Source organism: Lygodium microphyllum, chromosome 1 (genome assembly GCF_053477565.2).
Source record: "Lygodium microphyllum isolate KBCC chromosome 1, Lygodium_microphyllum_v1.1.10, whole genome shotgun sequence".
Classification (NCBI taxonomy): Eukaryota; Viridiplantae; Streptophyta; class Polypodiopsida; order Schizaeales; family Lygodiaceae; genus Lygodium; species Lygodium microphyllum.
In genome coordinates, this window is record NC_141135.1 from 71,529,154 (window position 1) to 71,552,670 (window position 23,517).

General features: G+C 42.5%; 1 protein-coding gene across 2 annotated transcripts in view; it reads left to right on the forward strand.

Annotated features, from left to right (window-relative positions):
- SLP1 (Calcineurin-like metallo-phosphoesterase superfamily protein) overlaps positions 1-23,517 on the forward strand; it is a 131,307-nt gene that overhangs the window by 13,278 nt on the left and 94,512 nt on the right. For both annotated transcript variants that reach the window (XR_015690943.1, XM_087678419.1), the window contains exon 2: positions 8,601-8,701. Coding sequence is in view for 1 of the 2 variants with exons in the window: in XM_087678419.1 (XP_087534545.1) it covers positions 8,601-8,701 (101 nt within the window). In the remaining variant the exon portion in view is untranslated. The remainder of the gene's footprint in view (positions 1-8,600; positions 8,702-23,517) is intronic.

Here is a 23,517-nt window from a genome sequence, read left to right on the forward strand (position 1 = left end):
TTTGTTATCATGGCAAATCAGGGAGGTGATGTCTTTACGTATGTATCCAAGGAAGACAGATTGGACGGAAACAACTATTTGCTTTGGTCATTCATGATGAAGAATGTATTAGTGGCCAAGAATTTATGGAATTATGTCAGTGGAGAGGAAACTCGACCGGGAGTTGTAGCTCCCGTTACTCCTCCTCCCCATGGCGCACGTGGACAACGGGGACCTCAGCCTGCTCCACCTCAGCCACTTCCTCCAAGAACTGCAGCTCAAAACGCTTGGGATACACGTGATGCACAGGCCTTGTCGCTGATTGCTCTGGCAGTTCAGCGGTCCATTATACCTCATATCCGTTCGGCATCTTCTTCACGAGATGCATGGTTGACTTTGGAGCATATGTTTGCAGGAAAGAATGAGACTTGAATCTCTTTCTTGAAGAAAGAGTTGGAAACTCTGAAGATGCATGAAGGTGATTCTATGCAGGATCACTTAAATAAAATTTAGGACTTGAGGGAGCAGCTCATGAATGTAGATGAGTATTTTTCGGATGCACAGTTGATATCCACCACCTTGAATTCCTTACCTCCTTCGTACTTGTCTTTTCATACTGCATTGAACCTCACCATGAGGATTGCTGAGCACCCACTCACTTTTATTCAGCTGGTTAGTTTGCTTCTAGAGGAGGAGCAAACACGGAAAAATAGTGGTGTGGATGCTATAGTCTGTGAGCAGGCTTTTGTGGCAAGACAGAAAGGCAAAAACAGCAAGGTGAAAAATGCTCCACAGAGTTCTGGCACTTCGGGCACATCGTAGAATCAGACACAAGGAGGGACGCAAGCAAAAAAAGGAAAATGTCATTATTGTAAGAAGCCCGGCCACTATATCACTGAGTGCAGGAAGCGCATTGCCAAAGAGAAGAAGAAGGAGTCAGGAACGTCTGTTTCTACTACTCCTTCCACTGCTAGTAAGTCCGCGTCCTTTGTTGTGGACAGGGACTATTGTTTTTACACTTGCAGTTATGACATCTCTTGGGCCGATAGAGCACTTAGCTCTACAGAGGATGTTGACACTTGGTTCTTTGACAGTGGTGCTTCTAGACATATTACATCTCACAGAGTTTTGTTTGCTTCAGTTAGTGCACCTCCCATTAAGAAATCAGTACAGTGTGCCAATAATGCATCATACCCTGTTCGTGGTATTGGGGAGATTCAGCTCACAGCCATTGATGGCTCTATTCTCCGCTTGCAGGATGCTTTGTTTGTGCCTGGAATCAAGAAGAATTTGCTTTCTATTTTTTCTTTGGCACGTTGTGGTTTGCAGGTCACCTTTGATGATGACCGTTGCATGGTTAGAGAAAAAGAATGCATGACTTTGGTCTTGACAGGATCTTTGTGTCATGGTTTATATGAGTTGGATGCTCTTTCAGTAGATCAGTCAGCATACTTGACATTCACTCTTACTCCTGCTATGATACAGGCGGAGTTATGGCATGCTTGTTTGGGGCATGTAAACTTTGGCAGCTTGATGCTTTTGCAGCGTACTCAGATGCTGGATGGCTTACCTCTCTTGGAGAGACCTCCTGAGCACTTATGCGAGGGATGCATTTTGGGGAAAATGCATCGGTTCTCATTTCCTCGTGATGTTGCTTTCAAAGCAACAACTAGATTGCAGTTGGTGCATTCAGATGTTTGTGGGCCTATGCAGACCATGTCATTGGGCGGTTGTTATTATTTTGTGACATTCATTGATGACTTTACACGTTTTTGTTGGGTCTACTGTTTGAAAAAGAAGTCAGAAGTGTATGATGCATTTTTGGCTTTCAGTGCACTTGTTGAAAATCAGTCTGGATACAAGATTAAGACTCTCCGTTCGGACCGAGGGGGGGAATACATGTCCTCTATGCTGAATTCTTTTTTGCAGCAGAAGGGCATAGTCCATCAGTATACTACAGCTTATACTCCACAGCAGAATGGGGTAGCAGAGAGGAAGAATCGGTCACTCATGGAGATGGCCAGATGTATGCTGAAGGCAAAGAGCTTGCCTCATAGTTTTTGGATGGAAGCAGCCATGTGTGCTTGCCATATTTTGAATAGATGCCCTACCAAAGCCTTGAAGACCATCACACCATTTGAGGCTTGGAACAGCCGTAAACCTTCTGTTGGTCACTTTCATACCTTTGGGTGTCTTGCCTATGCCCATATTCCACAGGTACTTAGAAAAAAATTGGACAACAAGGCTGTTAAGTGCATTTTTATGGGATATAGCAATGAGAGCAAAGGCTACAGACTCTATGATCCCATTACAAAGAAGGTTTTTGTCAGCAGGGATGTTGTTTTTGATGAAAAATCAGAATTATCCTTGGCTGGTTTGGACACATATTAGGCTGCCCGTGATGTTTTTGAAGGGCTGCTGCCCATTACTTTTGGTGATTCAGCTAGAGGTTCAGAAAATGAACCTAATGTTCAGCCAGCTGCTCCTATGGAAAGTGCAGAAATTCAGCCATTGGCTGATCAGAATATTCAGCATCATGCTGAAACTGAAATTCAGCAAGAGCTTGTACACAGTCAGGATGCTAGACAGTTACCTAGATGGTATTTGCAGACTATGCAAGATAGTCCTTTGGATGCACCCATGGCTGGTCGTACTAGAAGGCAAACTCGTTTGCATGATTCAGCACATACCATGGAGTAAATTATGGCAGCAAGTACTTTTGATAATGAAGAGCCTGAATGTTATGAGGATGCACAACACAGTGTGCATTGGATGGCAGCTATGCAAGCTGAATTAGATTCTATTACTAAGAATCAAACTTGGGATTTGGTGTCCTTGCCATTTGGGAAGAAAGCCATTGGAATGAAATGGGTCTACAAATTGAAAAGAAAAGCAGATGGATCCATTGATAAATACAAGGCACGGCTGGTAGCTAAAGGCTACGCACAGAAAAAGGGCATTGATTATGAGGAGACATTTGCTCCTACTTCCCGTATGACGACCATTGGGTCTATGATTGCTTTGGCTGCATATTATGGTTGGACAATGCATCAGCTAGATATCAAGACTGCATTTTTACATGGGGAACTTTAGGAGGAAGTTTATGTACAGCAGCCCATTGGTTTTGCAGTTGAAGGCTCAGAACATTTGGTATGCAAGCTCAAAAAGGCACTATATGGTTTGAAACAAGCTCCTAGAGCTTGGTATGAAAAAATAGATGCTTTCTTGCTTGGTCAGGGGTTTCTAAACAGCTCATCTGAGTCTACCCTTTACGTATGTAAAGAAGGGGGATCTATCTTGATTTTATGTCTTTATGTTGATGACCTTTTGCTCACTGGAACACATGTTGATCAGATTTCAGCATTCAAACAAAATTTGCAGCAAACTTTTGACATGTCTGACTTGGGAGTTTTGCATTACTACTTGGGCATCCAGTTCATACACAATGCTTGAGGTATTGGGCTATCACAGTCAAGGTATATTGGGCAGCTTCTTGAGAAGTTTGGCTTACAGGATTGCAAGCCAGTTTGTACTCCCATGGAACTTGGACTGAAACTGTCATTACATGATGACAGTGATTTGTTTGATATACATACATGTGCTCCTGCAGCTGGATGTCTTATCTATCTATGCAATACTAGGCCGAACATACAGTTTCAGCTTTGAGCAGGTATATGCATCAGCCATGTATGTCACATTGGCAAGCTGTCAAGTCTGTTTTTCGCTACTTGCAGGGTACTCGTTCTCTTGGGTTGCTTTATGCCAAGGGGGGACCACTGCAGTTACATGCTTACAGTGATTCTGATTGGGTTGGTGATTATGAAACATGTCACTCCACTAGTGGCAATTGTTTCTTTCTTGGCTCTTCTTGCATTTCTTGACTTAGCAAGAAACAATCCACTGTTGCCACATTGTCATGTGAAGCTGAATACAAGGCAGCTTTCACTACCACAGTTGAATGCGTATGGCTTAGACGCTTGCTAGCTGATTTGGATGTATCTGTTACTGAGCCTACTCCTTTGTTCACTGACAGTCAAAGTGCCATTGCAGTGGCACGGAACCCAGTGTTTCATGCTCGCACAAAACACATTGAGATTCATTATCACTTTGTCAGAGAGAGGCTACATGCAGGTGATATCAGCCTTGTCTATTGTCCTACCACCAGTAATGTGGCAGACATCTTCACCAAAGCTCTTCCTCCTGACAAATTTGAAGCATTTCGCGATGCTTTAAATTTGATATCCTTTGGTGGCGGATGATCCTTGTACTCTTGATCACTCTTTACTCCAGGGGGGTTTGTTGGGTATTTGACTCATGCCTCACTTACGCCTACGCTCATATGGGAGTGTCGGTGATCAGTAGGACACTGGGCCACTTTTTACTCTCGGTAGGAGAGGTTTTTTCCCCTAGACTTATGGTCTCATTGTCGTATGTACTTATGTGCTTATGTTACACACATTTGGGCACTTAGTGTGTGTCGGGTGTGAACACCCCCTACAACCCTAAGGTTTAAGGGTTGTACTTTGTACTTTCTGGTTACACTCATTCAGTCTATTCTCTTGGGTGTCGTGCTTCAACTCTGTCTCTCACTCTCACACTGTCTACTGAATCTTGGCTGCACCTCGATCCTTCCATCTCACAAATTGATCTTCATTATTGCCCGTTTGTTCAATGTGATGCCTATTGCTATCATGATCGACACCATTATTGTTGGCTATATTTTACTCCAACAACCTATGTTGCACTACACTCATTGACTGCCACTTGATGAACATGGTCATATCAAAGGTTCACAAGCACCCATTGCCTTATTTATGGGCACTCTCTTTATTCTTTATTTGGTAATTGGCCAACCTATTTTGTAGTAGGACAACTCCTTTATATTTGACTATAAAAGGAGGGAGTGTGGCCACAGTCCATTGTCCATCATTCATGTACTTGGAAATTCTTGGTGTGGAGAGAGGGAGCTTGTGGAGTGTGCGAGCTGGTGCTCCACCATTGTACTTGTCATAGTGGATTCCTATTCCCGATTATATCTTGTGCATTGTCTCTTTCATCAATCTTGTGTCTTTCATTATTCTGCTGCGTGTTTTGCTCTTCTAACATGGTATCAGATGTTTAGGTTGTACGAAAGATGCTCAAAGTTTCCTGTTTGAGATATTTTGCATGTGATCTGTTGTCTTCCCGCGGGTCAATCTTTCAATCATGCACTAATTGTGTGTGACTATGTTTGACTAGGTTGCCTGCTTATTATACATGTTCGTGACTTGCGTTGTCTATTGACAAATTTGATGGTTGGCTGCATGGCTGTCATGTTCACTCATGATTGTGTTTGATTTCCTGCTACTACTACATTTGACATTGCATGCTTGCGGTGTCATTTGTTGACCTTTCAAATTCTTGCAGGTTGCGAACATCTCTAACCAATGTGCTTTGACTTCACTACGTGTATTAACGTTGCTTGTGGTCTCTGTGTTTTGACATCATTGCCTCGCATCTTGTTGTTATTGACCTGTTTGAATCCTTGGCACTTATTGTCTTCGTTTGATTGTTGTGTTCACGTATGTGGTGTCGTTTACTTGGTTGAGATAACATCACGCTAACGTGGTTGCATTTTGAACTAGTGTATTAGCGTTGACTTTGCTTTCGGTATCACGTAATTTGTCTTTTAGCTACTTGACATGTGCGGATCTTGTTTCCAACGCACCTATTCATCTTGTGATATCCATTGGCTACATGATTTACGAGGCACATGTGATTATGGGTTGGTTCATATGTAGTGCTTTGGATAATGTTTAACGGTTGTTCCTTTGTGTGTTTGTGTATTTTTATACATTTGTAGAGTTCACATGAGTGTCTTTGCAGTTGTTCATTTGTGTGCTTGCATACTTTGCTACATTGCATTGAGATCTTTGCACGTTAATCACACTCCCTTTGCTACTCTCTCCTAACCAAGGTGATGGGTAAGTACTTTCCGTTCTCATTCCACTTCGTTATGATTGTGTTGGTACCCTTGTGATTGCGCAATTCATGCTTTTAACATATATCATGGAGCTATGGTTTAGTGTTGCCATGCTAATCAATGCTTTTCAGAGAGCATGTTGCCATGCCCTAGTCTTTGGAGGAGTCTCTCCTTCCATCACAATGTGGCACAACATTGATCATGCATGTTGCCATGCCCTAGTCTTTGGAGGAGTCTCTCCTTCCATCACAATGTGGCACAACATTGATCATGCATATGAAGGCGAAGAGATGGAATGGTGTGGCTTAGTGTCACATTTGAAGAGAAGGAAGATACGAAAGACATGTTACTCCTTTGTGTTGTGGATATCATGGTGGTACTTGGTGAAGCACGAGATCACGTACATGTCTATATCATCGTGGTTCACTCGTGGCCTACCTACCAATGGCTTGAGTGGATGGTTCTTCTTGGATCTAGTGATACTACATGCCCGCACATGCTCCTAGCCAGAAGAGGCAAGTGTGCGGGTGGAGAGAGGGCATGCTGATGCTCTTTCATTGTTGGTGGATTTGATGTGTGTTGTCAAGTTCACATCTTCTGGTGATCCAAACCTTGGATGTGTGTCCAACACCAAGTTCATGCTGGGACGAGTGACATGATGTGTTCGTGCGGTCTGGCATGAGGGGAACCCGTAGGGCATGTTGAAGCTCTAGTGGAGGAATCTTGGTGTCATGGCGAGCTATCCATGGAGCTTGTGTGACTACAAGAGGTGTAGGTGGCTAGCTTGACTAGTTTGCTTTCAGAGAGGGCTTATGGCATTTGGACTTCTTCTTCAAGGTGCTTTCTTATTGAGGTGCATCCAACAGAGTGCACGCTGTTGGAGTATCCATGGTGCATCTTGGGTATTCTTGTTCATTGCTTGTTCACCTGTGCTTTGAGAGAGGGTGTTAGAAGTGGTCATATCACAGGCTCACGAGGGCCCACATCATCACCTTCTTGAACGGATTGTGGAGTTTGCATTTACATCAACATCAGACTCATCTGAAGGTCTGCATTTTGCTCCCTTTATTGCTGCTCACATTCATCCGGTGTCTTCTTTGATATTCTCTTGCTTGGAGGACTTTGTTTCGCTCATCGCACATTGATCATTCCTTCTAGAGGTGCTGCTGGTGATAGTGGCAGCAGAAGAAAGAATGAACACTCAAGCAAGATAAGAATGAATGCAAGAAGATGAATTGAGCTGAATAATAAAGAAAGCTGATATAGGATTCGACCCTTGCACATGCTACAGGTTGTACCTGAGGGTGTCGGAAGTGAGGCGTGTTATAAAAGAAGGCTATGATTGATGATAGTACATACCAAGTTCCAGCTGATAGGTGAGCCTATAAACAGGCTAGAAAAATTGCAAATAAATTATAAACTATTCTCATGTGGTGCTTGGGCAAAAAAGGTGGACAGGGTGCAAAAATAGGGACAAAGGATGACATGACCAAAAGTGACCAAAATAAGTGGACTCGAATGCCCCTCATTGACTAAGTGTCCACAGCCAGGATGATGACCATGCCACTAACACAGTCGTCTTGATTAGTCGAGACAGTGTAATCATCTTGAGCCAGTCCATTAACTCTAGACTCCTTGGCTTATCCCTAAGCCCCGGTCCTAAAGACACAGGGGCTTAACTAGTGTATCATTATTGATTTCATTCATCATTCTTACATTCTCTATTTCTGAGTTCATTCATTGCTAGTATCTATCATACACTCTGTTATCTCCACTGCAAACCCTACTATTTCTTTACATGTGAGACTCGACAACAGCGTGAAAGGAAGGCTGCAAATTGCAAATAGTGAGGAAGCTGATGATGAAGAGGACAAGTGACGGGGAATGAACCTAGCAGCCTATAAGATTGTATATAGTTGGCACCATCAAATTTGGCAGACTTGACTAAATGCAGGCCAGACTAGCCAAAAATTGGCTATGCTGAAGTATCTAGAGGGCTCCCAAAATCTTCATGCATACTAGAAAAATCTGGGTGACATGGTGCTGGGCCTGGATGGCAAGAAAGGGCAGAAATGACCAATGCAGATAGTGCCAGAGCTCCTAATGTTCCTGTCTGACCTAGACCAAGGTTCACAAACAAGAGATGACATGCAGAAAGTAATGAAGTAAATTGTGACTACTAGTATACCTATGCTGATTTAGTTTGTCAATGGGAAGCTCGCAAGGACACGATGATTGTTGTGTTGATGCATGGTTTGATGCCTAGCATTTACTACCAATTATAGCACTTCCCCCTTTCATCTTGTTGGGATTGCCTTACTGAGCATTGTGCCACAGGAGCTTGTGTATGATGTATCAATCTCAATCATTTGCTCTAGGAGTTTACCTTTACGGAAAAGGATGAAGACAACTAAATATCAGTGGTTACATTTTGGGTTCCATACTGCTGGTTGTCCAAAGCTAGATGACAGTGATTGGCTGGTCCATGTATGGATAAATTAGAAAACTCCCAAGTTTCGCAATTTAAACAGGGAGTTTTAAGCACCGATTGTCTCATTCATATTTTGAAAACAATTTCTTCTTTTCTTCACATGTGTTCCTGATTTAGTCTGTAACAAGGCAGTTTTGTACGACTTATTTCATGTGTGCTCGGTTGCAGTTGGAGACTTGCATGGTGATATCGATCAAACCAGACGAGCACTGACATTGGCCGGCCTTCTAAGTCAAGATGGTCAGGATCAATGGGTGGGAGACAATGCAGTAAGTTTATATTACACTTGATGTTTGCAACAATGATTTGGAAGAGCAGAAAATAAAACATTATGCTAACTTGGATGTCATTTTGTTTGCATAAAAATAGAAATGTCCATATTTCTTCTTATCAATGTCAAATCTAGTCAAGCCATATATTTATTTGAAATTTCTTAGGAAGGTTTGATGCTTGTGTTTGTTTGACAATTGACAAACATTTAATCAGATTCCCATGGATAGAATACATAGATATTACCAACTTGCTGAGGAACACCATGAGACATTTTGTGCATGTGTAAACATACTTTCAAGATGTACATACTTGAAATGTTGGTCACTTTCATAATGTGTATGCAATGTTCCGTCCAGCATTCCATACATTTCAGGTTGTATTATGGCATACATAGCATATTCGTATGTAGGTAATGATTTTCATCAGGCTGTGTTAATACATACACTAGCATATTGATATGTGTCTATGATTCTAATCAATTCCTGGGATCTATCATCCAAATTTATCTGAGAATACTTTGGGCATATTGCATATGACAGAGACTGAAACTCAGTCAATGTGATTGATGAGTGATTTAAGGACTGTTTTTTATTCAATGTACTCATTTTCAGTCAATGTGATCTAAGGGTGTGAGTATCCCTTAGATAATAGTTGCAAGATAGGGTCTAAACTTGTCACATGGATCCATACCATGTCTAACTTCAATTATACTAGAACCCTTCATGTGAAGGCATACACTGGCTTCATGATCAGACTAATCTAGAGAACCTGTAGCTAGATTGATGGAAATAAAGGTGCAGAGAGAGTGGACAGTGAAGTGAGAACATGTATGAAGATGATGGGGCAGATTGAACCTAGGATGGCTTTTAGGCGAAACCGTAAATAGTGAAAATGAGATGCATTTGTGTGGGTTGCCTAGAAATTGGCAAAAGGAAGAAAATTTGGCCAAGTTGTAGGACATAACTTGGTTGACGTAAAAATAGGGAGAATGCACAAGTAAATGACCAAGGAAAATGTGAAAATAGGGCCCACCTAAACAGAGACAAATACCTTGACACTACACTGACTTATTGTGCAGCTGAACATGCTCAACCTTCACACCCCCTCTCAATGACGTATTAGGGAAGAAGAACTCGAATGAGTGGAGGGATTGCAAAGACATTAACAAGGGATGGGGGTAAAATGATGGCTCCCCTCTCAACCAAACAAGAGTACAATTATGGTGGTCCAACTCCAAAATGTCAAAATGATCGCCAAGGGTATTGAACCTTGCAAAAGCATATCATGATCATGTATCCCCTTCTTCAGCCAACTCAGTCGGCAAAGGGCTCTGTGCATGTGGGAATATACTAGGAACAATATTCTATTCTCTGTTGAAACATCCAAGTACAGACCTGAAAATCACACCGGCTTTAGGACTTGAATCTAGATTTCATTGATGCATGCTGAAAGCCTCCCTTAGGGTCTTGCACATCGAGATATTGGTGAGGCCGGCAAGCCCCACCACTACCCTCACATGGTCCCTCTTTTGCTTGGGAACTTGTGAGGGATGACAAAATCACTAGGGCTAGAAGGTTGATTCCTTGGTCGTTGCACCTTAAATGTGTGAATGGAATTAGAGTCATAGTCAAAGGATGATGAAGAGTTAAGAGTTGTCCTTGCCGTTCTTCCCCTTCTTTTGCAAAGCTGCGAGCTTCTTTGCAATGCTTTCAAAGATTCCCCTTCTTGCCGTAGTAGAAGCACTTTCCCTCCTCCTTGTTGCCCCTCTCTCCAAATTGGAAGGGTTGTCTCTCATACGTGCTTTGAGCTTGAGTAGGTAGTCTCCTCTTTAGCATGAGAGTGGACTCGTGCTCCAATAACATGGAGGTCATATGCTGAAAGCTTATTGAATCTAGTGATGTTTGAGCCCTCAAGGCTTTGGTCACATTATCAAACTTGGGAGGGAGCTTGTAAAGTACCACGCTACTAGATGTGATTCAGGAAGGGTAGCTTGCATGTTGCAAAGTTGAAACGGTCTTCATTCAGAGAAGAAGGGGTTGAATTTGTTGGCTTGAGCTCGATGGTTTGGAGCTAACCATAGAAGGTGATAGCCCACATGGGTGATGAAGCCTTGTACATTTGGTGAGGCTTTGCTCACAACTTGCAAGATATCCTACAAGAGATGAATGGTGGTAGGACTTCTTTGGAGATGCATTGGAGAAGAGTGGAGTATACCATTGACATCATTGGAGTCCCAATCAAGGACAACTTCCTTGGATTCTTCTTCATCCATAGAAGCGGGATACACCTCGAAACGCCCCTTGGGAGGACCCGAAATAGCGAAACATGAAGAGACGGGCCTGAAACATGTTTCCCTTCTGGGGGAACATCTGCCATGTGGCGTTTCCCCAAGGAGTAACGTTTCGGGCTGACCCGTTTCGCAACACAGCTGAAACGTTTTTTATTAAACGTTTAAAGGTCTTGTTTATGTAATGTTTACATCTTTTGCTGTTTTAAATATGATCACTTTTTACATTTAATCTAAATGTATATTTTAAATGTTTCATTTTAGTGTCTCGACTTGTCTAAACGTTTTAATTAGTAAATATTTTTTATGGTTTGTTTTTGATAGGGAAACGTTTTTAATGTTTCATTTTAAATAGTGTTGTGTTTAAATTTTCCACAAGACTTTGTGAGCTGTGTGACCCGATCCAACTCCACACAACAGGATCTAATTTGAAGATGTCTACAACTTGATCAACTACTTCTTTGTGCATTATGCACTTATTTAGAATTGTTCCTTCTTTGCAATTAGCCTATGAATTATGTTTCAAAATCCTTGTATGCATCAAAAAGCTCCTTTGAGCTTATGTCTTTGTAGAACTCTTTCAAATCTTGGAAATCTTTTGAGTATGAAACTTGTAATCTATGCTATAGCTTCTAAGCACCCAGGCTCTAAGCGCTCTATGTGTGTGCGTGTGTGTCCCCTTGCTAATGATGTGGCGTTTCCACTTCTCCCTTGAAAATTGCCGTTTTCGTTTCCGTCCATTTTCGTTTTTGTTTATGTTTCCTTGTTTCCCTCAACTATGTCTTCATCCCAATTGGATGGTACGGAGAAATTCCTTTGAGGACAAGGAGCTGATCGTGAGACAATATACCACAATTGCTAATGTACAAATTATGCCTTCCTAACAACACTCCAAGTGGTATAGTCAAGCCCTTTAAGCTTATCATTGTTGTAGTACATGGGGGTGCCTATAGGGGTGAATGAAGATTGGATAGAGGAGTTCATGAGAGATACATAGGGAACTTGTGGCTGAAGAGTCTTAATCAACAAAAGTGTTCACTATGCAATAAAAAAACTCACTCACGAGTAGAAAAGATTAGAGAGTATGGTTAGAAGTTCAAGTGATTTTAGCGTAGGAACATGGAAATTAACTCAGGAGGACCCTCTTTGCAGCTGAAATCACAATTGTCTAGATGACTTAGGCTATCATTGTCTAGAATGCAGGTCCAAAACGCAAGGTCCTTGTGTCGGAGTGCAGAGAATGCGGAATCATATGGACAAGACTGAATGACAATGAATAGAGAGAAGAGGGAGAGAGACAAGAGACAATAGAACGCAGAAATCTGCAGTCAATGAATGCTGAAATGAAGAAGGCAGATATGCAAATGGGCTGTGAATTATTTCCTCGTCTTGATCTCTCTCACCACTTGAGAACACAAGTGAATGTGGGCTGGCCAAATGCTGAACGTAAATAGCTGAAAAGTAGCCATCAAAATGACCAAGTCAGCCAGGTACTAGCCGATAGTTGCCAAAAGTGGCTGATTGACTGAATATAATATTCAGAAAAATGCGATCTGATTAGAGGTTTCATGGGGCACTGCTGCCTGCCCATAATCTTTCTGACCTCTCTGGAATAAGGTGCTTGCTCTTGATGACTGCTAAAAAATGCCCAAACTGACATGAAATGTGTTACTGTGCTTGAGAGAACTAACTGTACCATTGTAGCGTGACAATGCCAGTTTAGGGGATGATTAAATTTGTAACACCTCCTCTTTGATAGTAGACGAGGCATAAGGCTTACAAATTTGGAGTGCTATTGAAGAACGATTTGAGGAAGTGGCTTTGTAAACGAATGTGCCAAATTGTCCTTTGTCTTGGAGTATACCACATCAATGGTCTTATCCAAGATCTTTTCTCGAATGAAATGATATTGTATCTCAATGTGCTTCGACCTAGTATGAAACACAGGGTTCATGCCAACAACTCTCATTATCGCAATGAAGGGTTGCAGGACTTGTGTGTGGGCATTCGAGCTCTCCCAGTAACATCTGAAGCCACATTGTCTCACATTCGGTAGAACTTAGAAGATGCTGCTCTATAGTTTGCCTTTGTAGAAGAAAGGGAAACTGTGGGTTGCTTCTTGCTACTCCACGAGATAACACATGCAACCAAAGTAAAGCAATATCCTGTCGGTGAAATCCATTGGTTAGGATCTCCGGACGAATCGGGATCCGCGAATCGGGATCTGTCTAGCTTGAAAAAACCAAAGTTGATTCGCTAGTACTTGCTGGATAATGAAGGGAATGGCAAAATCCTCATAGCAACCTTCCAATGAACTAGTTGGGTTTGCTCATGAACCTTGTAAGCAAACCTATAACAAAGCACAAATCAATCTAATAGTTAAGGAGCCATATCAACGACCCAATCAATCGCTTGTAGCGATTAGCATTTGCTACTTGAATCTACATGGGCCGTAGCCTTGAGGCTCGGATCCATAGGAGTGGAAATAGCATTATACCCCTCCATCTCAAGTATAGTCAAAAGCTCCTGTACATACTGTTGTTGGGAGATAAAAATCCCCCTTGAAATCAGCCAGTTATGGGATTTTCATAAAAAAGATAGATCGACGAAATCGCGTGCGTTGCGATCGCTGTTGATAGGCTGAAAACTGCAGTTTGAACTGGAAGACGAAAAAGAAGTGATCTGGGAGATCCGTGAGTAGGTGTCCTGAGGTTTATCCCCCTTTCAGAGCCATCAGAGCCATCAGATTTGGGTTCCAAGCAGCAGAGAAGGAGCTGTTATTTTTTATCCACGTTTTTGGTCTACGAAGGAGCTCCAAGAGATCTAATGTCTAGAGAGTGTTTCTAAGTAGTGCCATATAAAGGATTTCAAGTTCTGTCAATACATATGGATTTGATTCATTGTGCTTTGTCATTATTGTGTTTATCTCTTGTGTATTCTTCATTTTCTCTTCCATCTTCTATCTCTACTTCCTTCTATCTATGATCCCTGGTGGATTTGACCTTTCGACAAAAACCCCTTCGACATTTGTGAACTTGACGTAAAAGGTCGTCAGAAGAAGGAAAGACAAGATGGGAGAACCTTCGAACACAATCTCCAGTGATGTTTTGCAACAGTTGGTACAAAATATGAATATGCTTATGCTAATACAATAATAACAGGTGATGCAAGCTTCTGCTCAAACAGAAAGTGTTGTGATGAATGCTTTGCAAGCAGTTGAGCGTGAGGTGAAGTTATTCAATGGCAGGAATGTATCTGCATATGTACATATCTATGCTCAAAAGATGGAATTCTTTGGAGTGGCTCAACTCGCATGGAGTTGGTATTTTGTACGTGCTACTGTACATGAACTGAAAGCGCGAATCACTGAATTGTACATGTAGAATGCTGACTGGGTAGCTTTCAAGAAGACACTTAGGGAAGAATTTTACATTGAAGATATTATTTTGTACGTGCTACTGTACATGAACTGAAAGCGCGAATCACTGAATTGTACATGTAGGATGCTGACTGGGTAGCTTTCAAGAAGACACTCAGGGAAGAATTTTACATTGAAGATACTAGTTTGATTACGAGCAAGACTTTTCAGGAGTGGGTTTTACAATCCAATAAGGGTCTTGTGGCTACAGAATTGTTAAGAGAATTTGAAAGTCGATTTGAGCAGTTGGATCTTGCAGAACAAAAAGCTCTTGCAAGTCAGAAAATTGAATTGTGTCTATAGACAGCTGATCCTAAGCTTCAAGAGAAACTTGATGATTTGTTGGAGGATCAGACTACAGAGACAGGTATGAAAACAGAGTGGAGACATGCCAAGGAAGCTGTTACTGCTCTTGTGAAGAAGCATAGAAGAATAGAAAGATTGCATGTCTCTAGCTTGCCCACTGTTACGGGCAAGACAGTTGATGTATCCAGTAAGCTACCTACTTTTGTGGCTAAACCTATGGCTTTACTTGCTATTGTTTCCTTTGTTAGGGAAGATGTCTTAGATGAATTGGTCAAAGGCATGCAGGATCTTCAATTGAAGGTTGCGAAATTGGATGAAAAAGGACAAGAGGAAAGGGGATGGCAAACAGCCCCTAAGCCAGAAAAAAGATGTATGTGGTGTGATAGTTTGCAGCATGAGAGAGAGGATTGTGTTGCCTATCAGGAGGCCTTGGCACACGATAACTCTTCTTTTGAAAAGATGACAAGATTCATGCACAAGAAACGGGATTGCTGCTTGCTTTGAATTTTGGAAAGAGAGGTATGCAGAAGTTGTTGGAAGACTTCGTAGTTCGAAATGCTTATGTGGTGGTACATACTTTTACTTTTGGTCTATAGTTGGATAGAATGCATGACTAAGTGATGATTGGTCCAAAGGCTGAAATATGGACACATGCTTTACATGCAGCTGAAAAGAGAAAGGTCACTGATAGTGAAATGTATCATATAGGGCAAGACATTCGTGGCATAATTGGTTGGGAATCACCGGTAGATGCATATTCAGTGTATGCATATTTAGCAAAGGTACAAAACACGAATGTACTTGTGGAAGAAAAATGAAAAAGAGATGAAGATAATGCATGGACATCTAAAAGAATGACAAGAAGAAGTGTGGATTAGTCTAAAGCTGCAAATCAGCCTTCTCCCAAGCATGTTATGAAAGAGGTCAGTCAGGAGCAAAAATAGGATAATAAACAAGAGGGCAAAAATAAGAGCAAGCAGCCAGGATATAAGTTGTAATCTGACATTGAGACAACCACAGATCTTAAGAAGATTCTTGAAGAACGGATCTTAAACAGTCGGGTGGAATTCACCTTGGGAGAGGTGCTTGGCATCGCCAAGCGAGAATTTCATGCTGAGATCATTGACATAATTAAGAGGAAGCGTCAGTTTCTTAGTGATACCACTAGTGCATTGCTACAATTTGAAGAGGAAACTGGTTTGTTGGGTATTCGGGCTGAATATGAGCATGAAGTAAGTACTGGATTATCTATGCGGGATGCTACTAACCAGTGGATAGCATGTGGAAAAGAGAAGAAAGTGGTTGAAAATGCATTGTCTCGTAGCAATATGTATGGTGGAGTAAGGTAGATGCAACAATATGGAGAAGAGACTCTAGGATTTATTCCCCAAAGTTACTACACAAGAAATCATTGGACTAGGGCTACCACTGAAATGGTAGTGAAAATAGGGGAACGTGAAACTCCTTGTGTTGCTTTACTTGACCATGGGCCTAAGATAAATGCCATTGAGCGTGGATTGTATGAAAATGGTACATGGCATGTAGACACTGATCATGGTTGGCGTATGAGGGCTGCAAATAATTATTCGGGAGAGCTTTATGTTGCATGTCTTAATGTAAAAGTGACAATTGGTGATGTACAAGAAGAGCAACACTTCTTTGTGCAAGATAATTCCTCAATATGCAGTGATTTTGGGACAACCCTATATTATAGGAGTGCGTATGGAAACAAAGGTGCTTGATGATGGTTCTGCTTATGCAAGAGTTAGAAGCAAGGATGGGAGGAAAGCAGTCAATTTCTTACTGTTTGTGTTAATCATTCTAGAAATCGGGATACGCTTCGAGAGTCTCCTTTGGCTCCAAATGCAAGGGAATTCAAAGACTTGGATTTTCATTAAGCACTGCTGTAATGTGGGGCTACAGTAGTGTTGTTCAGAGGATGTACTTGCCTTTTGATGGAATGAAGCATGTATTTACTATTGGTTATTCTGAGTTTACAGCAAACAGTGCATGTTGGTTTAAGTTTATGGAAGCTATGTGCAAGGCTGAATGCATATCTATGAAACGAGCTACTAAGGAACTGAGAGTATTGGGATTGTTAGCTGAAAATGAAGGCATTTCAGGCATCTTTTATGGGTTGAATATTAATGACACTATGGCTGAAATTTCAGCAATTATACATGTAGAAAATAAGACTGAAAACAAAGTATTGTCAGTATATTCTTTGGACATGTATGATGTTATAGCATTGTTTGCTCAGCAAGAAGGATTACAATGGCTTGAAGCACTTGTGGAGACAAAGTATAAGACAGTTGAAAAAAAGGTGAAACCAATTGCTTTGCCACTTCCACTAGAGAGTGAGGGTTTGTATGAAAAAGTTTCAAGGCAGCCAAGCTTACGAGATCCTAAATATATAGGTCATTAGTTTACATTTGAAACATTACAAGAATTGAAAGTTGGTGCAGAAGGATTTCTTTTGCCTGCTGAGAGACACTGTTTTATGCGGATGTTGGCTAGGCATGGAAAGGCATTTGCATTTCAGTAAAGTGAAATAGGTTGTGTGGATCCAAATGTTATCTCTTCTATGGTAATATTTATTGTGCCACATGTACCATGGAACTTGAGGCCTATTCCAGTGCTCAAAGCTTACTTACCAAAGCTGATGGATTTGCTAAATGAAAAGATTCGCATGAAGATCTTGGAGCCTTCTTCAGCCCCGTACTCAAATCGTTGGTTTACTGTGCCCAAAAAGAATGGGGCTTTGAGATTTATTCAAGACATGCAACCGGTCAATAAAGTGACCATAAGAAATGTGGGTGCAAGTCCTGTGGTTGATGAATTTGTAGAGGCTTTTGTAGGCAGAGCGATCTATTCTTTGGGTGATTTTTACTCGGGGTATGATCAATTTCAGCTTGCAATTGAAAGTAGGGATATCACAACCATGAAGACTCCCTTGGGGTTAGTACGGATGTGTGCTCTCCCACAGGGTGCAACAAACTCAGTGGCACACATGACAAATGCTATGAATAGGGTACTCAGGGATTTTATACCACAATTGACAATGCCCTTCTTGGATGATGTTTCAATCAAAGGGTGTGCAGTGGATGAAAAGAATGAAGAGATGGATGCTCATGGATGCAGACAGTTTGTTGCAGACCATATTGTGGATTGTGAGTGCAGCGAATGCGGAAATGTATGGACACAACTGAAAGACAATGAACACTAGAGAAGAGTAAGAGAGAAAAGGGACAGTAGAACACAGGAATTTGTAGTCAATGAATGCTGAAATGAAGAATGCAGATATACAAATGGGTCATCGAAGTATCTTCTTGAGATGATCTCTCACCACTTGAAAACACGTGAATGTGGTATGGCAGAATGCTAAACATAAATAGCTGAAATATAGCCATCAAAATGACTAGGTTGACTAGTTTAGTGGCCAGCGAAACTGGCCAACTAGCTGAATATAATATTCAGCAAAATGCGATCTGATCAGAGGTGCTATGTGGCACTACCACTTGTCCAATAATGTGTCCGACTTACTCGAAATAAGATGCCCACTCTTGGTGACTGCTAAAAAAATTGCCCAAACTGACAAGAAATTGTTAGCCTAGGTGTGAAGTAATTGTGTGATCAATGGATAGAGAATGAAAGATAATGACGGAATTAATCAATGAACAATAGTTCAATCACAAAATGAGAGGCGATGTATTAGTGATTGAGAGTATACAACGCTCAAGGCAATCACATTGAAAAATGCAACACTTATGTGCCAATGAGACACAAAGTGTCTTCTTATAATAAAATAAAACCCTAATGGTTTAACTGTCATAGAAAACCTTGAATGAAACTCTTACCCTAGTGTCACTTAGTGCCTAGGACACTAGGGGAAACAAGTGCATTTAATGAAAGTCTAAATGCCCAGGGAGCCTAGATCATGGATGAAAGGGCATCAATATATAGTCCATGAGATGGCTTACAAAGTCCCTTCCGTGAAATGGGTGGATTGATACCTAGGAACAATAACAAAATCCTAGAAAACATATATATGTGGTCATAGTTGCACATGTGTATTCTGATTGATGTAGCATTCTATGACAATACAATAAATGACATATCATGTTTTAAAATATATAATGAGTAGAAATAGTTGAATAGCTCAAACCTTTGATAGAGGAATAGCCATCATAAAATAATATTTCAAAAGATGCTTGGTGTCCTTGAGGTAAGTGAAGAACTCTTCATTATTTGCTAGTGATTCACAAGAGAGCTCTCAATTAGGATGCTTGATTGGGTAGCTGAATACTTCATTGGTGATGGAAATATGCCCCCCTCAACGGTGAAAAATACCAACATAAATGACAGCAAGTGGTTGTTGCAAATGACGCTGTAATGCTTGAATTTGGACGGCATTGATCCCAATAATAAGCAAATCATCAATATATGCATTGAGGCACTAAGGGAACATGCACCGTGAAAAGATCACTTGTTGAAGGGGCATGATCAAGAGAAATTTCTACATGCTATTGATCATAAATATCAACAACAAGGTCTTGATGTGAGAGTGCTGGTCAATACAAGAGAAGAAGATGTTAGACAATCATTTCATGGACAATTGGTGGACAACGGAGTACGGCAGTGCCACGTCAGCAGCCATTTTAGCAGACTGCGCAGGTGCCACGTGGCAGTCTGCAGTCGGACAGTTTTACTACACAGTGGGCCAGTTTATTGCAGTCGGCTGCATCTAATGCAATCGACCTGGTGCAGTTATTTCCTATTTTTTGGATATTTATAGCCGGTTTGTGGCACACTCCAACATTCATTCATTCATTTTCAGATTGTGATCTTGAGATCTGTTGGCTGAGACAGACTATGCTCAGGCTGACGGAGATCGAGGTCATCAAGTCGGAGACATACGCAGATATTTTCTCTGCCCCCTTGTATATTTCTGCACTCTCATACAACATATTGCACTGTAGATTTTCTGCGTTTACATTATCTCCTTTTCTCTTTCTCTCTCTTCTCTCTGTGTTCACTCTCTCTTAGTCTTTGTCCTACGCTTCCGCATCGCTGCACTTTGACATGGTATCAGAGTGGTGAAGATGGACTGACTGAGGGCTTAACATATTTGAAGAGGAGATTTCAGCGCGACACAAGGCTGCGTTTCTAGGATTCAAGGGTGAGTGGGAGGGCTGTGCATTGGATCAAGACCGAAGCGAGCGTGGGCGTGTAGGAAAGGAGTCTAATCGATGAATTTGCTGCAGATTATTGCTGTTTGAAGGGAAGGAAGGCTGCGGTTGAGGCCTTCCATTGCAGATTTTACTTTTTTATCGCCTTTGGCGGGTGAAGAAGATTTGGGCAGCGGAGGACCCAGCCCTAGAAGGCTGCGTTTACACAGTCAGAGGGGGCTGATTTTGCGTTTGTGCAGGTATTGCAGGTTAATATGTCTACAGAGATTGATTTGGAGTTCCAGGCGATCATGGATAGGAAGGTGCCTGTCCTACCGGCTCCTCCTTCGGATCAAAAGCTTGGTGGTGACAATTACCGCATTTGGCGGGTGATGATGTTGGCCATTTTGGAGTCTTATGATTTGGCGAAACTGGTGATGGAGGAGATTAACAGGCCCTCGGTGAGGGATGAGTCCAAACTCTCTTCCAATGCTCGTGTGGAGTTGACCAAGGCTCAATCTCATTGGGACAAAGTGAATGCCAAGATTCGATCTTTTCTCTTTCTGTCTTGCACTACAGCCGTGATAGCTCACATCGAGCACGTGACGGTGGCTCGAGAGATATGATTGGAGCTCGATTAGATGTACAACCGGATGGCCTTAATGAAGAGGGTTTCTTTGGAGGTGCAGATGCGGACCTTGTCCGTGAATAAGTCTTCTTTGCTTCGGGAACACATCAATAAGCTTCGGCAGCTTCAGATGCAAGTTCAAAATACGGGGAAGCCTATTTCATCCGAAGACATGGCGATCACATTACTGTCCCAGTTGTTGCACGATTCAGTACTTTTTATTCCGCTCTTATTGCATCAGGGTGAGAGTTGACTCTTCGGTGGGAAGAGTTGGTTCCTATGGCCTTAGACCAAGAGGAACAATTGAAGGGACAGAATGCTTCCAAATCGGAGGCATTGGTTGGTCAAGCCTCTTAGAAGAAGGGGAAGGACAAAAAAAAGGAGGACAACAAATCCAAGAAGGACAAGGAGAAGGAATCGACTTGCCATATTTGTGGTAAGACTAGTCACTGGAAGAAGGATTGCTCCAACAAAGACAATTAGGACACCAAGAAGAAGCACACGAAGGATTCTGGAGCGGTGGCTGTACCCTTATCAGTTGCTTTTCTACACTTAGCAGTCATTGAGGACTCTACATCGAAGACTTCTGATGCTGCGATGACAGCTCCCCAGGCTTGAGAGTGGATTGTGGACAGTGATGCCTCACGGCACATGACTCCTCCTTCCGATGGTGTTGCCCATTTGCGACCTTCGCATGGGCAGATTCTCATTGGAGATAACTATTTTGTGTCTTTGCTGCGCGGGGTGAGATGCAGCTTATTCCAGATGGATGTGGTGGTACCCACACTTTCGAAGTGTTGCATGTGCCAGGCTTGGGGTATCATTTGCTTTTGGTCCATAAGATTTGTGCTCTTGGTCTCTTGGTGGAGTTTGACAGTGATACTGTTCGTGTCCTTGATTGTGGATCGAGGAAGGTTCTCTCTGCAGGGTATGAGGAGGATGGCATCTACAAGTTGAAGTCTTCCCCAGCTCTTACCTCTTTTCTTCTTACCTCTCAGACACAGTCCGAGCTACGGTATGCTCAGTTTGGCCACCTGAACTACGAGTACCTTCGGAAGGCGTCACGAGGGTCGTTTGTCCGAGGATTGCCGGACATCGTGGTGAGCCATCAGCCATGTGTCTCCTACATTGGTGGGAAACTGCATCGGAATGCGATTCCCAACAAAGCTTGTAGGCGGTCTACTTCACCCATGGATCTTGTATCTATGGATCTTTGTGGCCCAATGAGACCGAGTCCCTGAAGGGGAGCTTGTACTTCATGTTGATCGTAGATGACTACAGCAGGATGACTTGGGCCTATTTCTTGACTTTGAAGTTGGAGGCTTTATCTCACTTCAAGGATTGGCTTCTCTTTGAGGAGAACTGTTCTCACTTCAAGGATTGGCTTCTCTTTGAGGAGAACCGTTCTGGTCGGCAACTGAAGACCTTGTGTTCAGACAAAGGAGGTGAATTTATGTCTAATGAGTTTGCTCGTTTTTGTGCAGATAGGGGTATTCACCACGAGTTTGCTAACACCAACACTCCCTAAGAGAATGGCATTTTGGAGCGGAAGAACCGAAGTGTGATCAAGATGGCGCACACCATGATGGAGCACTGACAGACACCTTAGTTTCTGTGGGCCAAGACAGTGGCTGCCGTAGTTCACATCTTCAATCGATCTCCCACTTTAGCTGTTGACAGGATGATACCTTTTGAGGCTTACTTCGGGACTAAGCCTGATGTCTCTTATTACAGGATCTTTGGGTATGCCACTTATGTGCACATTCCGAAGACGCAGTATGATAAGTTTGAGGCGGCTTCCCAACGACAAGTTCTTGTTGGCTACAGCTCGCAGTCCCAAGGTTATCGTCTGTTTGATCCCATTAAGCAGGATGTCTACAGGAGCCGAGATGTGGGGTTCGTGGAAGTTCTGGCCACAGAGGGGAGTGAGGAGGATCCTGTTCTTGGAGATCCAGGGGAGAGTTGGGCTCCCGAGACAATTCCTTTGGAGCCAAAGTCTTTTGATGGAGATTCTTCTTCTGATTCCGAGTCTTCACTTCCACCGGCCACCCTCGAGGAGATTCCGCTGGTGGATGTTCCTGAGTCTTCAACAGATGGAGAGCGACGGGGAGAGATTCGTCCTCCTCCTTGCTGGGCCCGTGACACACTTCGAGATTCAGGGATCGAGGGGGTCCTTGAGGAGTGGGAACCGTAGGATGGACCGTGGAGGTCATGGAGGAACCGTGCACATTCTTCGGAGCTTGTTTGCTCCAACTATTGTTTGCTGACCCGTGTTATACAGGATCATGAGCCCACTTCAGTGAAGGAGGCTTTGCAGTCTGATCATTGGCGGAAGGCCATGGAAGTCGAGCTGGAGGCTATTGAGAGGAATGGCACTTGGTCTCTTATGTCTCGTCCTTCTCACACGAAGGTGATTGGTGTCAAGTGGATCCTCAAGACCAAGTACCTTAGCAATGGTTCTTTGGACAAGCACAAGGCTCGCCTTGTTACTAAAGGTTTGGCTTAGCGCCCAGGCATTGATTTCCATGATACTTTTGGCCCCATTGCTTGTATGGCGACTATTCGAGCTGTTCTTGCCTTGGTTGGCCATAGGAGATGGCCTATCTATAAGCTGGATGTGAAGTCGGCCTTTCTGAATGGTGACTTGCAGGAGGAGATCTATGTTGAGCAGTCTCCTAGCTTTGGATCCTCGGATGGGAAAGTTTACAGGTTGAAGAAGGCCTTGTATGGCCTCAAGCAGGCTCCGCGTGCGTGGAACGAGAAGATTGACTCGTTTCTTCGGTCAAAGTTGGGATATCGGCGCTCCACGACCGATCCGCAGGTTTATGTGTACACTTCCGAGGTTGGTTGTGTGTTGTTTGTGTTGTATGTTGATGATTTGATTTTGATAAGGGATCATGCATAGAAGGTCCGAGAGACCAAGACAACTTTACATCAGGCATTTGAGATGACGGATTTGGGGCTTCTTCATTTCTTCTTGGGTCATGAGATTTATCAATCTCGGA